The sequence below is a fragment of the Haliotis rufescens genome, unplaced genomic scaffold (genome assembly GCF_023055435.1).
Source record: "Haliotis rufescens isolate VD_foot unplaced genomic scaffold, xgHalRufe1.0.p SCAF_5, whole genome shotgun sequence".
Taxonomy (NCBI): Eukaryota; Metazoa; Mollusca; class Gastropoda; order Lepetellida; family Haliotidae; genus Haliotis; species Haliotis rufescens.
Window position 1 is genome coordinate 61,322,937 of NW_025964223.1, and position 14,553 is coordinate 61,337,489.

The 14,553-nt window shown below is 40.1% G+C and overlaps 1 protein-coding gene across 1 annotated transcript in view; it reads left to right on the forward strand.

Moving 5' to 3' along the window:
• Positions 1-14,553, forward strand: part of LOC124143832 (relaxin receptor 2-like) — a 109,907-nt gene that overhangs the window by 55,450 nt on the left and 39,904 nt on the right. Inside the window, exons 2-10 of the mRNA XM_046512949.2 lie at positions 3,087-3,251; positions 3,721-3,804; positions 4,121-4,232; positions 7,394-7,465; positions 8,076-8,147; positions 8,956-9,027; positions 11,164-11,235; positions 12,825-12,896; positions 13,887-13,958. Coding sequence (XP_046368905.1) covers positions 3,087-3,251; positions 3,721-3,804; positions 4,121-4,232; positions 7,394-7,465; positions 8,076-8,147; positions 8,956-9,027; positions 11,164-11,235; positions 12,825-12,896; positions 13,887-13,958 — 793 coding nt within the window. The remainder of the gene's footprint in view (positions 1-3,086; positions 3,252-3,720; positions 3,805-4,120; positions 4,233-7,393; positions 7,466-8,075; positions 8,148-8,955; positions 9,028-11,163; positions 11,236-12,824; positions 12,897-13,886; positions 13,959-14,553) is intronic.

Here is a 14,553-nt window from a genome sequence, read left to right on the forward strand (position 1 = left end):
CTTACATTGTTCACATACATTGTTTTCTATTGCTTGTGTTTAATAAGGGTTTTGCTGAGTATTTCGTATGTATGTTCAGTTCAAAGCTACCCTTATGTGTAATCTGGTTGCAGCAACTATGTCGTTTGTCTTCGTGGACAATCATGTGCATGCCTCTTGAGGCGGCGTGTTTCCTTTGATGATACCCTTATCTAAGTTGATAGTTACACTGGATAAACGACCAGGCTGTGCCGCCCTGAAGTGCAATTAACAATCACCTTTATATTACCTGTATGCAGCTCGTATAGAGTACAACTCAACACACGTACATGCAACTGTAATTGATATGGAAATATATTATATCATACATGATTTATAAATATAATATAATATACAGGAGTAAATAAGTTTTCATTTTCTCGTGTGTCATGTTCATTCTCTGCCCCATCCTCGGACTTTCGTACAGAGTGCATATTGCTTTATGCATCATTCAACAACATTGGAACTACAATAAAGCGGACTTTTGACAAACGAATCCGGGCATGGGAACACAGTGGTTGACTGCAAGCGCAGCTGTCCACGCTGCGGTTCGATAGCACAGGGTCAGGTCACACAATATAAGTCATCCAGTCCTGGTTGTTCGACTCTCATGACAAGCAGGATGACGTACTGTACCGGAGTTCCATAGTGTGTCACATGGGAGAAGGGTTAGTCTGATATACTCGAACGCGAACCCAAAGAAACATATAGAGAAGTACAGTAAACTACGGTTATAACGAACTCAAAGGGACCACTAAATTTAGCTCGTTATAACCGTAGTTCGTTACAGCATATATACGACAGATGGACGGGACCAAAGAACAGTTCGTTAAATCCGTCAGTTCGTTATAAGCATGTTCGTTATAAACGTAGTTTACTGTATGTACTTTGAGGAGAGATGTTTCCAATGTGTACCAATTAATGACAAAACAAACAATCAGTCAAGTGTTACTACTGTCTTATTCTTTCATGTGATTTCCAAACTGTACACGCTATTTCTGCATGAGACAAATGACGCAACTTGAGCCCCGGATCTATGACGTCACATGTGATGCGTTCATGAGCATCGGTTCACACAACATACCACAATGATCCTTTGTGTCTCGAACCCATCTAATATCTCTTGAATATGAATAATTCTTTATACATTAACCAATATTTATGGTACTCGCGTTTCTTTCGGCGTTGAGTATATATTGTACAGGTAAACTTGTAATACATTTCGCTGAACGTTATGAGAATGGAGCGACGTCAGAACACAATTCTTTGCAATAGCTTTGAAATTTACATTAGGTCAAGGGAACTTTCGTTTGAGAACTAATACTCTTATCTGAAAATAAATAGTTAAACGAAAAATAAAGGGACCAATCTAATTAAAATCAGATTATAGTTCTCGCTGTGCTAAACAAAGATCTGAGGAAATCCCATTAAGGGTCACGTCAGAACGAGCTTTCATCCAACCAATCAGAGCGTCGCTTACCAGATCATGAAAGTGAAACTCGGAATGTGTTTGCTAATCATACAACCACAAAATACTTAACACGGGGTATTCCGAACGACAGTTACGGGTTTTATCATTATAACCATATCCCACAATCTAGGCTATCTATAAGCCATTCCAGAATGTTCTTCTTATCAGTTTTAATTTTTTTAATCGAGAATACGTCAAAATATGTTTCGAAGCGTATAGTCTGGAAGTTAATTTAAGGTACCGACGTTTACTACAATATCTGAAAAACTATTGGACCTACTCCAGTCAAAGTTGGTATGAGATTATTAAACAGTCATACAGAACTGGATATTACATTTAAAGACAATCGGTGCATGAATAAAAAATCTGTCTATTTAGCTATCACTATATTTCATCAACAACCAGACCTGTTCGTCACGGGTGGAACGAGCATTCATTGTAACAGCCATCTGCATAATGCTACCCCTGCGTCACAGGGCCATATGACACACTTGAAACCATCAACTCAACTCGAAAGGTTGCACGGGAATCACGCACGCACAAATACGGTGTTAGCATTAGATTTCATGATGTCTCAGCGCAAGCATCTTTCTGCTGATGCGAAAGGTTTCGTTGTTAAAATATACTTTAAGGCTGAAAGTGAAAGACGTTCCGTCACAAACACAAGTGAGTTGTTCACCTGAAAAAAACACACGGGTACATCTGGTTCAAGTCAAAGTAGGGAATTGCATCGGACAACATTTTGGTCACTGATGCGTCAAATTTGGAAATGTCCTCCACATGTCTACCATAAAACTGTTTGAAAGTTTTACTGAGACATTGAATGTTTTTGCCTTGATCAAACAACTTCTGAGAAAGAGTTGTATGATGCTTCCCGAAATCTTGGTAGAAAGAGCACGCTCGGTTGTACCTAAAAAGTTGTGGAATGTAAACAGCAAAGGCTGGAGCTGCTTAAATATTGCTCGACGTGACTATTTGAAAGTTGAAGTCAGCTCACGTGTCACACAGTTTGTGGAGAGTGATTGGTCTCTCTGAATCTTCATGCATAGATGTTAATATGAAACAGATGAGGCGTTCTCGCTAGTTTCCTTTATTTCTAGTTCTGTGGGGGGAAATCAGTGGAAGGGCTATTTGATGGTAATTGAACGATATATTTTTCGATATACCTGAAGCTTAAGTTGCACTTCTTGGCCAAATTACCATGTTTTGGCTGTGGCAATCCGAGCATAAATTTGGAATCATATGCATAAAGAAACAGATCGGAAAGAAGATGAGCACAATAGGTGCCCATGACGTTGCCAACTTCCCCCTTAAATGTCTTACCCCCTTTTTTTACATAAAGTATTTCACATATTGGTTTCTCAGTAAACGACAGATGGCATTTGCATTCATTTTAGACAAATTATGTTTGGCACATGTCATTCCATGACGACGCTTTATATAATCACACTCATTGCATAATTTTATAACTGTCACTGTCCTCTATATGCTAGAAATGTCACTGCCTATCATGTCAATTTCAGTACTCTGTATCACACAATGTAACACCTTCCTGTCAAAAACATGTTCATTTCACTGACTTTGATGTGCGTTTCAGTGTGCTCCACAGACTCCAAGGAGCCCGGCTCCTCATCCCGCAACCCCCCCTTGAACTGCCCCGATGGCACAGTACCCTGTGACACGTCTGACGTGTGCGTCAACCGCACCAAGATCTGCGATCACGTCGACGATTGTCCGGACAAATCTGATGAGCAGTCAAAATGTAGGTTAATGTTTTGTTGTTCTGTGCCTCAAAACGTAAACGTCAACTGTTTATTCAGTATTTGAATGAGTGAGGGGGTTGAGTTTAACAGTATAATGTTATATCACGGTGTGTCAGCTTAATGAAGGAAGAAAGCCCTAAGTGATGCAGGTATCAGACGGTTACCACTTTGGTGAAACCCACGAGCACGGATATTGTTCTGACCAACCTACAGAAACATCATCGGGGCAAACCGGAATTTGAACCTACGATCATAGGTTTCTGGTGTTCCCAGGGGACGCAACTCTGCACAGAGAATTTCGACGACTTAGACGAGTGGGCCACCCGTGTCCTCATTTAGTATTTGAGAACTCAATTAACGGAATATATCCTATTTCCTTCACGAGCTAAGACAACGCTTAATGTTTTATTGCAGTAAAACATCGTATACTATACTGTGTATCTAATATACATTTCCTTCAAACCACAGGCGATGAATACCACAATCAGTATTTTCAAACATTGTATGAGAAACGACCGGAAGCTGACAGGAAGGAAGAATCCCGTGAATGTGGTAAGTAGGGGTGAATCTTAAATGTTAGAACATAGAAATGTTAGGGACACGCCATTAACTCGAAGTCCAATCCATCGTGTAAGATAGTGTCGCAAGAGAATCCTTATCAGAAGAACGATCTAAAATCGACTCTCCTCACAAACTTCGGGTAACTCGATACATTTGAAAGCCACCTCCCCCTTCCTCCCTCTAACTTAAAGTTAATGAGATTCTGCTGGATCCGAAAATATGAAAATCGGATCCCGTTGTCATATAAACACATCAAATAACAAAAGTTAACAGATATGCATAAGTGATAAATTGTCTTATGTTTCAGTGTTATCCCCTATCCCTAAACAATGTGAGTGCAAGAGTAAGACTCACCTATACTGCGAGAACCAGCAGTTACGTCAAGTGCCCAGACAAATACCGTGGAGGGTGACCGAACTGTAAGTGTATCAACTTATCTATGTACTGCACCTAATGCTATCTGTCCGCCTTCGTAGTTAAGTGACCGAACTGTAAGTGTATCAACTTATCTATGTACTGCACCTAATGCTATCTGTCCGCCTTCGTAGTTAAGTGACCGAACTGTAAGTGTATCAATTTATCTATGTACTGCACCCTATGCTATCTGTCCGCCTTCGTAGTTAAGTGGCTGGACTGTAAGTGTATCAACTTATCTATGTACTGCACCTAATGCTATCTGTCCGCCTTCGTAGTTAAGTGACCGAACTGTAAGTGTATCAACTTATCTATGTACTGCACCTAATGCTATCTGTCCGCCTTCGTAGTTAAGTGACCGAACTGTAAGTGTATCAACTTATCTATGTATTGCACACTATGCTATCTGTCCGCCTTCGTAGTTAAGTGACCGAACTGTAAGTGTATCAACTTATCTATGTACTGCACCTAATGCTATCTGTCCGCCTTCGTAGTTAAGTGACCGAACTGTAAGTGTATCAACTAATCTATGTACTGCAACTAATGCTATCTGTCCGCCTTCGTAGTTAAGTGACCGAACTGTAAGTGTATCAACTTATCTATGTATTGCACCTAATGCTATCTGTCCGCCTTCGTAGTTGAGTGACCGAACTGTAAGTGTATCAACTTATCTATGTATTTCACCTAATGCTATCTGTCCGCCTTCGTAGTTAAGTGGCTGGAGTGTATGTCTGGAGAACGGAAGGTAGGGGTTCGATCCCCTGTCGAGTCATACAAAAAGGTGATTAAAAGATCGTATTTGGTGTTACCCTGCCTGGCGCTCGGCATTATGGGGCTAAACCAAGGACTGGCTCGGAGTCAGTATACTATGTCTGAGTGGGTACTCATGTTAAACTGCGGCATGGTATCTCAGTGGGTTAGCACACTATAAACCCGCAAAGGTGCACATAATCTTGAACGCGACGTCCATCGAATCACCTAACCTCACCTCGATCCAAAGTTTTTAAATAAATTTTGTTCTGCAATTGACATAACGTGATATATACCTTCCGTTACATTATTCAATTTGTCATTAAGCATGGTGGACTTCCATTTCTTGTCGTTGTCCAGACTCTCTTGCGTACGGTTGAGAAAATGCCTCTTTCTAATGAGTCCAATCATGTTGTTGTTCACGGTACAAAATTATACACACGAGTTATTCTGTTACTATCCGTTCCCAGATTGGCAATATCACCTTTAAAGGGGTCTTTGCGCCAAGATTTGTTACCCGCTTCGTCTTTGAAGATTGATTCCTTGCTCTTCTGATGTCCAGTCCTGTCTGTGTCTGGACACTGTAATTGAAACAATGTGTGAAGTTCAGACAATGTCCATGTGTGAACACATCGCATGACTGGTGACAAACACGGGGATCCTTGAACGACGGTTGTCGTTTGACTTGGACCACGTCCGTGTTAAAGCCACTGTGTGTTCTCTTGCTCTAAAATTCCATGTTTGACTCATAAGTAACAATGATGTCCGATACAGTTCCCTATTTTTAACTTGTGCCATATGTTCCCGTGTTTTTTAGGTGAACAATTGACTTGCCTTTGCATGTGTTTGTGACGGGTGCCACCGGTGGGGCAGGATACGCTCACCATTTTGGGAACACCTGGTATCATCGCTATGTGACAGTGATTCATGAACACATGCTCATAATATAGTCGGAATCGTACAATCGACTCTGCTTTATGTAGAGATTTCTATTGGATATGGAAAGGTTCTGTCACACTTTTCATTCACGGAGGCACGGGTGGCCCAGTCGTCTAAGGCGCCGCGATTCGCTGTGCAGGGTTGCGTCCCTTGGGCACGCAAGAAACCTATGACTGTGGGTTCGATTCCCGTTTCGCACCTATTATGTTTCTAGGTTTGTCAGCACCATACCCATGTTCGTGGGTTTCACCGAGGTGGTAAACGTCTGAGACTGAGGCTGACACGTCGCGATATAACTGGAATACTGTTAAAAGCAGCGTTAAACCCAACTCACTCACTCACTAGAACTTACAAAACCGGCATAACTCCGGACCAGTACAAGCAGCCACACACACACGTGCATGCACGTCGCAGTGAAAGTGCAATAGACTTGAACGCGACGTCATACCCAATTTCACCTGACCTCATCTCTCACACAAAGTTAAAAAAAACACCAATATTAAGCTGGAAATCTTTTCCATGGCAAATTATAAAGCAATTAAAAAGTGGCTATTTTTTAAAGGTATTTTTGACTAATATTTCAAATCTATTTTGACACGCTGTCTATTAAAGACATATTCTCATCTGTTAACTTCAATACACATTCGTCAAGATACGTCTTTCCTCGGCCACTCCGGCAACACAGATGATCAGTCAACGTCACCGACACCCCCGGCAAGTCAACAACGATGTCGTGTAGGTTTCACTTTGTCAACCCAATGCTCCCAGTGTCGTGGTGCGCTATACTTCATGCTCGCCGGAACTGACCCCAAGCATTCACGTGGCAGTGGACACGCTATCCAATCAGGACACAATCTGGTCTCAATTGATCATCGATGATTGATTTGATGTCTTTTGGGAACTTACTTGGACTAAATTACGTGCACTAAGTAGGTTAATATGGATTTGAAATTCAGATGGTTCGTTAGAAACGAAATGGGAGGGTGACTGCCAGTGACATATATGACATTACTTCACATACAGTAAACTACGTTTATAACGGACACGCTTATAACGAACTGACCGATATAACGAACTTATTTTTTAGTCCCGAACATTTGTTGTATAAATGCTGTATATATGCTTATAACAAACTACGGTTATTACGAACTAAAATTAGTGGTCCCTTCGAGTTCGTTATACCCGTAGTTTACTGTATATAGAAGAATGCGACGTGAGCTATATAACAAAGAAATAAGAGGCTTTTGATGTACAATGGGGCATAGTTTGCTTAGAACATTGTGTACATATTTGTGTGACAAAATGTGTTTTTGAAATTACTGTTATTGAATTGACTACAATTATTAGAAAACGGGTACGCTATAATTAAGAATGTGTTTCAACTAGGTTTATTAATTTAGTATACTTAAAGGCCTGTGGTACATTCATTGCATCAGCGTTAACATTGAAATAATATTTGCTTTAATTTACATTGCAGTGGCATTAGCGGGAATAAAATCCCATCGGTCACAGTGAAAGACTTCCGAAACTTGACGGAGCTAATCGAACTGTAAGTTAAATCTATTTGTGTTGAATATCACTTTGAGGTAAATGTATCTATGTGCGTGCGCGCATGTATGTATGTATGTATGTGTGTGTGTGTGTGTGTGTGTGTGTGTGTGTGTGTGTGTGTGTGTGTGTGTGTGTGTGTGTGTGTGTGTGTGTGTGTGTGTGTGTGTGTGTGTGTGTATGTGTGTGTGTGTGTATGTATGTATATGATTGCGGAAATCTGCTAAACGCGTTCTTGATGGCAACTGCTGTAAAACGTAAAACAATACGCATTCATTCATGTCTTGTAATCCAAACTATTTTCAGATTCTCTTTATGCAGTTACAATGAAACCCCATTAATCCGGACGATATCTCTCCTTGTGCAATCTTCCACTTTATCAAATGTCCGGGTAACCGAGTCCTTCGTATTAAGTTATGTTCATTTACATCATAATTGTAGATGATTTATACTAACGTAACTGCAACAACAACACTGTCCGCGTTACGGACAAGGTACGGACTAACTTTAACTAACTTGGTTTCACTTTATCTAGGGTATCGTGATTCATTCCTCGTGTTGTTCCCTGTTAACTGATATGTTGTTCATGACTCCCTGTGTTGTTTCTGTAGGTTGTTCAAGTACTCATCTCTGCAGCACATCAGGAATGGAACGTTCAGACATTGTCGTAAACTGACCGCAGTGTAGGTAATAAACTGCATCGCTAATGTTTGGTATTGACATACAGAAAATGGAGTAACCTGGACACGATATATTACAAATTGAACAAATGAGGCTATGTTAAGTATAATGAGTTCATACATTATCATAAACTGGTCAGGGGCGGTGGAGTAGCCTAGTGGTTAAAGCGTTAGCTCGTCACGCCAAAGAGCCGAATTCGATTCCCCAGATGGGTATAATGTGTGGAGCCCATTTCTGGTGTCCCCCGCCGTGATATTGCTGGAAAGGTGCTAAAAGCGGCGTAAAATTATACCCACTCACTCATTCATAAACTGAACAGAATGTAGAGAATGGACTTCAATATCTTGGCCTACATGTACGTTCGGATATTTTTGAAAGTGCCCTAAGCGGACTACTATGTGGGTAGTTAATTGAACCTATGTTTAGTATATTATTTTCCGGCTCTCGTAAATTGCCCGCAGTGTAGGTAATAAATTTACCTCTGAGCCTATTTTTAGAAGGAGACCTTCAGACATTACGGTAGACTGCCAACATCGTAGGTACACTCTAATTCATCATCCCTGTTACAGATGTTATAAACTCTGACACATCGAGGATACACTTCGTTTGTACACTGATGATTGAGGGTACTTCGAGTCCATAATTCATGCCACGTTGACATAATACTTATATCTGTAACGTTTCACTTATATTTTACTGTTCGAGTTATTTCGACCCGAGGAGCCGTGGGTGGCCAAAAAGGTTTAACAGCTAAAATATACTAAAACCTATTACAACTCATATATGCGATCACTTTCCTTCTTGTTTTAGACACCTGGTTGGAAACAAACTGAAGACGTTTTCTTCGCAAATATTTGCTCGAGAAAACCGACTGCGAAACATGTAAGTATGATAGCTATCAGCTGTTGTTTAGATTTGTTTTTAAAATTTACAGCAGCTGGACAATAGTCGTGCCCAAGTTGATGTAAGTTCCTGATGTCACAGAATAATCCGTCTCGATAATGCGCTGAAGAGTTCTGGAGCTACGAATCTACTATTTATTGGCCGAAGCCCAATTGGAACGGACAACGTTACTCCGGAAAAATCACTGTATATATAATCACTTTATCTGTATAATTTTTTTATAAAGTATGTATGTGTATGTACAGTTACTCTGTAACAATGTTTCGTTGATCTGAGAACCCTACTGTCATGATAACGGGTTGTATTGTGGACACTGATATTCTATAAACACAAGTGACTCAGATCGCGACGATATCACTTGGAAAACTACTCGCCAGATTAATTGGTTGTGTTGTAGATACTTTTTAAACTGGTTCTTTAAACTCGCGACGATATCCCCGAGGACCCCTCTGTCCAGATTACACGGTACCCTTGAAGATTCCGGGGTAGAATAGGTCTTCAGCAACCCATGCTTGCCGTAAAAGGCGACTATGCTTGTCGTAAAAGGCGACTAACGGGATCGGGTGGTCAGGCTCGCTGACTTGGTTGATGCATGTCATCGATCCCAATGGCGTGGATAGATGCTCATGATATTATTCACTGATTTGTCTGGTCCAGACTCGATTATTTACAGACCGCCGTCATATAGCTGGAATATTGCTGAGTGCGGCGTAAAACAACAAACCAACCAACCAACCAACCAGATTACACGGAGTAAACGCTGTTACTTTACACTGGTGTTCTTTGAACACACGTGACAGAATAAGAGGAGGGGAATATAATGCAAAACAACAGAGACAACATTTCTTTAACTTGAAGACTGTCAGATGTAATGACGATGACACGCTCGGCAAAGTTCCAGAAAGCGGTTAGGCCAATTTAAAACACTACAGATACTTCAACACGTGTACTATATCACTCATGTTAGACCTAAGCGTGCCTTGACTACGAATTATTTCAAAGGCAGTAACAGGATGGTGCTTGACTTTGAGAGCGCAGACCCTTTAGACTTGGGTAAATTGGTTGTTATCAACAGCGGAAATCCTTTGAAGACTATTGCCGTGATTATGTAACCATGATGTTAAAAGCAGGGTATGAAAATCCGCTTTATTTTGTGTGAAACATGACAGTTTACAGGTTATACTCATCTTTGGAGATAAGTGGTGAAAAGGATTTATGTATTGCTTAACAGGAGGTGTAAACTGTAGTTGTAGACAGATGGGGAAGTCTGAGAAAATAATTATCAACTGTACAACATCTGTTACGTATGATAAATCTTTAAGTAATGTTTTCCTGTAATAAGTATAGATTTGTACAGTTATATGTACGAGTTAACGCTATGAAAGGCAGCATCGAAGCACATTCGGATCACTGATTCTTCTCTTGTCAACAATCGTTATAATTAGTTCTTCATTAACACAATATCCTAACATGTTGTTAGAACAAAACACAGACAGCACTGCATCGTATAACACCTCACCACAACACGTCGTAGAAAGGCATACTAACACGTCATAACAAAGCACAAAACGCCGTGGGAAGGCAAAATAACACGTCATAACAACTCAGCACAACGCGTCATAGGAAGGCAAAATAACACGTCATATCAAGGCACAACACGCCGTAGGAAGGCAAAACAACACGTCATTTCAAAGCACAACACGTCGTACAAAGGCAAACTGACCCGTCATAACAAAGCACAACACGCCATATGAAGGCAAAATAACACGTCATAACAACTCAGCACAACACGTCGTAGGAATGCAAACTGACACGTCATAACAAAGCACAAAACGCCGTAGAAAGGCAAAATAACGTCATAACAACTCAGCACAACACGTCATAGGAAGGCAAAATAACGCCATAACAACTCAGCACAACACGTTGTAGGAAGGCAAACTGATACGTCATAACAACTCTACCCAGGATCTTCACGGGTCACAAAAGTATTAACGCATAAACGAATAACCGTGCATCACAAAGAATATCACCTATGGGATATTGTCTTAGTGCTTGATTCCTTGTGTTATATTGATGGTACTGATAATGAACAATAAATAACTCTATTTTTTTCAGAACATTGAGCCAGAATCAGATATCTGTACTCGGAGAGTTTGATCTTCGATATTTGGACCACCTCTATAAATTGTAAGTAAAATTATTTTTTTCATATGTGAGAATTAATTGGTTAGAATTAATGTCAGAAATGTACATTGAACGAAAATAGTTTATTTTTTTGGATACTTTTATGAAATTGTGTGATCTTTGATACCAAAAATATATCCAATTACGCATACTACATTTAAACAATACTATATACACATTATAATAAAATATCCCGCAACACGTGGTCGAAGAGGAAACAACCGCGAGTGAGTGAGTGATTTTGGTTTAACGCCGCTTTGAACACTATTTCAGTTCATCTCGGCGTGTTTGCTTGGTGTGGGAGGAACGATAACACGTTGCCAAACCTATAAAAAGGTTGAATTGCAGAATCGAACCCACGATCCAATGTTCTTGTGCGCCCCATAACCATAGCAATCCGTGCCTCTGCTACAACCAAGTACATGCTGCAATGAAACAGTGTTTATAAAACTAAAGGCATCATTATAGGTGACATATATAATTAATAATGAACAATTGGCTTGCCTTTGCATGTGTTTGTGACGGGTGCCAATTGTGAGCAAAATACGCTTAGCTTTTCGCGAAAATCTGGTATCAGCACTTTTTGATGGTGATTCATAAACACATGCTCATGATATAGTCGGAGTCATGCAATCCACTGTGCTTTTTGCGTATATATTTATTATTTCATATTTATTAGCTTCTTGTTGTAATATTTTGTAACACGAGCTTATACCACCTTCACTTTTCTTCCTGTCATTGAATACCAGTTTTCTATGCTGCCGACAAATGGCTGGAATACTGCTGAAAGTGTTGTAACACGAGCATATACCACCTTCACTTTTCTTCCTGTCACTGAATACCAGTTTCCTATGCTGCCGACATATGGCTGGAATACTGCTGAGAGTGTTGTAACACGAGCATATACCACCTTCACTTTTCTTCCTGTCACTGAATACCAGTTTCCTATGCTGCCGACATATGGCTGTAATACTGCTGAAAGTGTTGTAACACGAGCATATACCACCTTCACTTTTCTTCCTGTCACTGAATACCAGTTTCCTATGCTGCCGACATATGGCTGTAATACCGCTGAAAGTGTTGTAACACGAGCATATACCACCTTCACTTTTCTTCCTGTCACTGAATACCAGTTTCCTATGCTGCCGACATATGGCTGTAATACTGCTGAAAGTGTTGTAACACGAGCATATACCACCTTCACTTTTCTTCCTGTCACTGAATACCAGTTTCCTATGCTGCCGACATATGGCTGGAATACTGCTGAAAGTGTTGTCAAATTCAACTAACTCACTTTGTGTTAATCCAAACGCTGTCTATAAGTGTTTTGCATTGAAAATACCCTGTCTGTTTTGGGAATCAAAAGCACAACACCCTCTAAACACGCTATTGACAGGCTTACCGTGTCTGTAGCACCTCTGAAGATTTGTGTCGCCATAGTCCAAGACCCTCAGACTACAGTCTCATTCATCAGCAGACATCCAGATATTTCTTATTATAGTTCCCCGATTATCAAGGCTATTCAATTACCTACATGTCATTATTTCATGCAACTCTGCACTTGATTTCACCTATTGTGATGTGTTTTACAGAAATCTTGCAAGAAATGAAATCAGCTTGATAGAAAGCGGTGCCTTTTCATGGACACCCCAGCTACAGGATCTGTGAGTAGTCACCTTCAAGACTCGTTACACCGGTTGGGGAGAAGGCACGAGACGTAGCGGCCTGCTTTATCTTTTCCAATCTAATTGTCTATCGTCTCAACGTTGAAAACCCTTCCCTCTTGTTCTGCCCATTTATATCCAAACCATCTGTGTACAAGTAATTTTATTAATGAAAGTGAAGCTGATTGTTTTATAACTGCATCACTTCATAATTTGTGACCTCAATTTTATGACGGCGCCTTCAAGTCATCACTGTTTGATAGTGATTCATAAGCACTTGCTTATTATATAGTAGAATCTTGCAATGGGATCAGCTTTTAACAGCGATTTCTTATGATTGTGGAAAGCATTTTGTCACTTTTATTTATATCTGCACAACGATTTTATGTATTGTTTATGTGAGTGGATTGCAAGTTAAGCATTTCTTTATGAACGTTTGCGGCCTTCTCCCTTTTACCCAAATGCATTTATAATTGTTACGAAATTTGTGAAAACACACACACACACACACACAAGCTTGTAAGTGCGCTATATACACGTAAGTGCACTAATTTCGCCCCATTTCGTCCCACTAACTCACTCACTCGCTCGTTTATCATCATACATTTTCACAACACGAAAACCGGTTGGACGTTTTTGTTTAGTGATCCCTATAAGCATACGTAGAACTATTTTATTGTACATGTTCACATACCCATTATCTGTCTTCCTCAGTATACAAAACACCCACACTCATATCAAGCAGCTCGTGTTCTCAGTGATGCATGAAAAGAACATTCCGAAGCATTAACATCTTCCGCGAGGCTATGTACGCGTTGAAAAGATAATTAGAGAATTACATTGTTTATGTGTTTCAATGTTAATGTAGATCTGCGAAACCGTCTTTATCAACGTGTCAGTGTCACAAGTGTCCCCGTCAAGTTGTCACTTCCATTCTGGAACCACGCCAGCTGATTATTGATATTACGTTAATTTCACGTTTTCTTTCAGAGACCTGAGCGGCAATAAACTAGTGGAAATCCGGCCGTCATTTTTTGACCAACTCAACAACCTTCACAGGCTGTAAGTATAAAACACCCTATACTAATCAGAGAGGTCATTATGCTTCCGACGTTTTAAGTAGGTCATTATGCTTCTGACGTTTTAAGTAGGACTCCGTGTTTCCGAGGTGGGTGAAAGTATTGACGTTGCGCCAGCTCAGTGTATTTCCGTATGACAAATGACGTCAAAGTCATAGCAACACTGGAGGTCCTTTGACTTCAAGAATAGCATCATTATGTACACATTTATACGTCTTTTTCAACACGGTTGCCAACCTTTAGGCTATATATTAGGTGATCAGAGGCTGAAACATATATGTGGCCGAAATAAATACCACAACTTCCATGTACGTGTAAGAGTGTAAACTCAATGGTCTTAGAATAGCATACATCAAGGTGTCCTCTATGTTAACAGACTTGAAATGTAGGATGCGTTTTGAAATATAAGAACCATCAAACGAAGACATCAAATCGATTTCATTTCCTTTAGGCTATTAATGGGTATTGCTTGGATACAAGGGTATTGAATTCATCACAAATGCGCTTTATTCATTTCTTAGTTATAAGTTATAGGGTTGTAAAGTTTGATATACTCTTAAAGAGGTTGTTTGGCCACA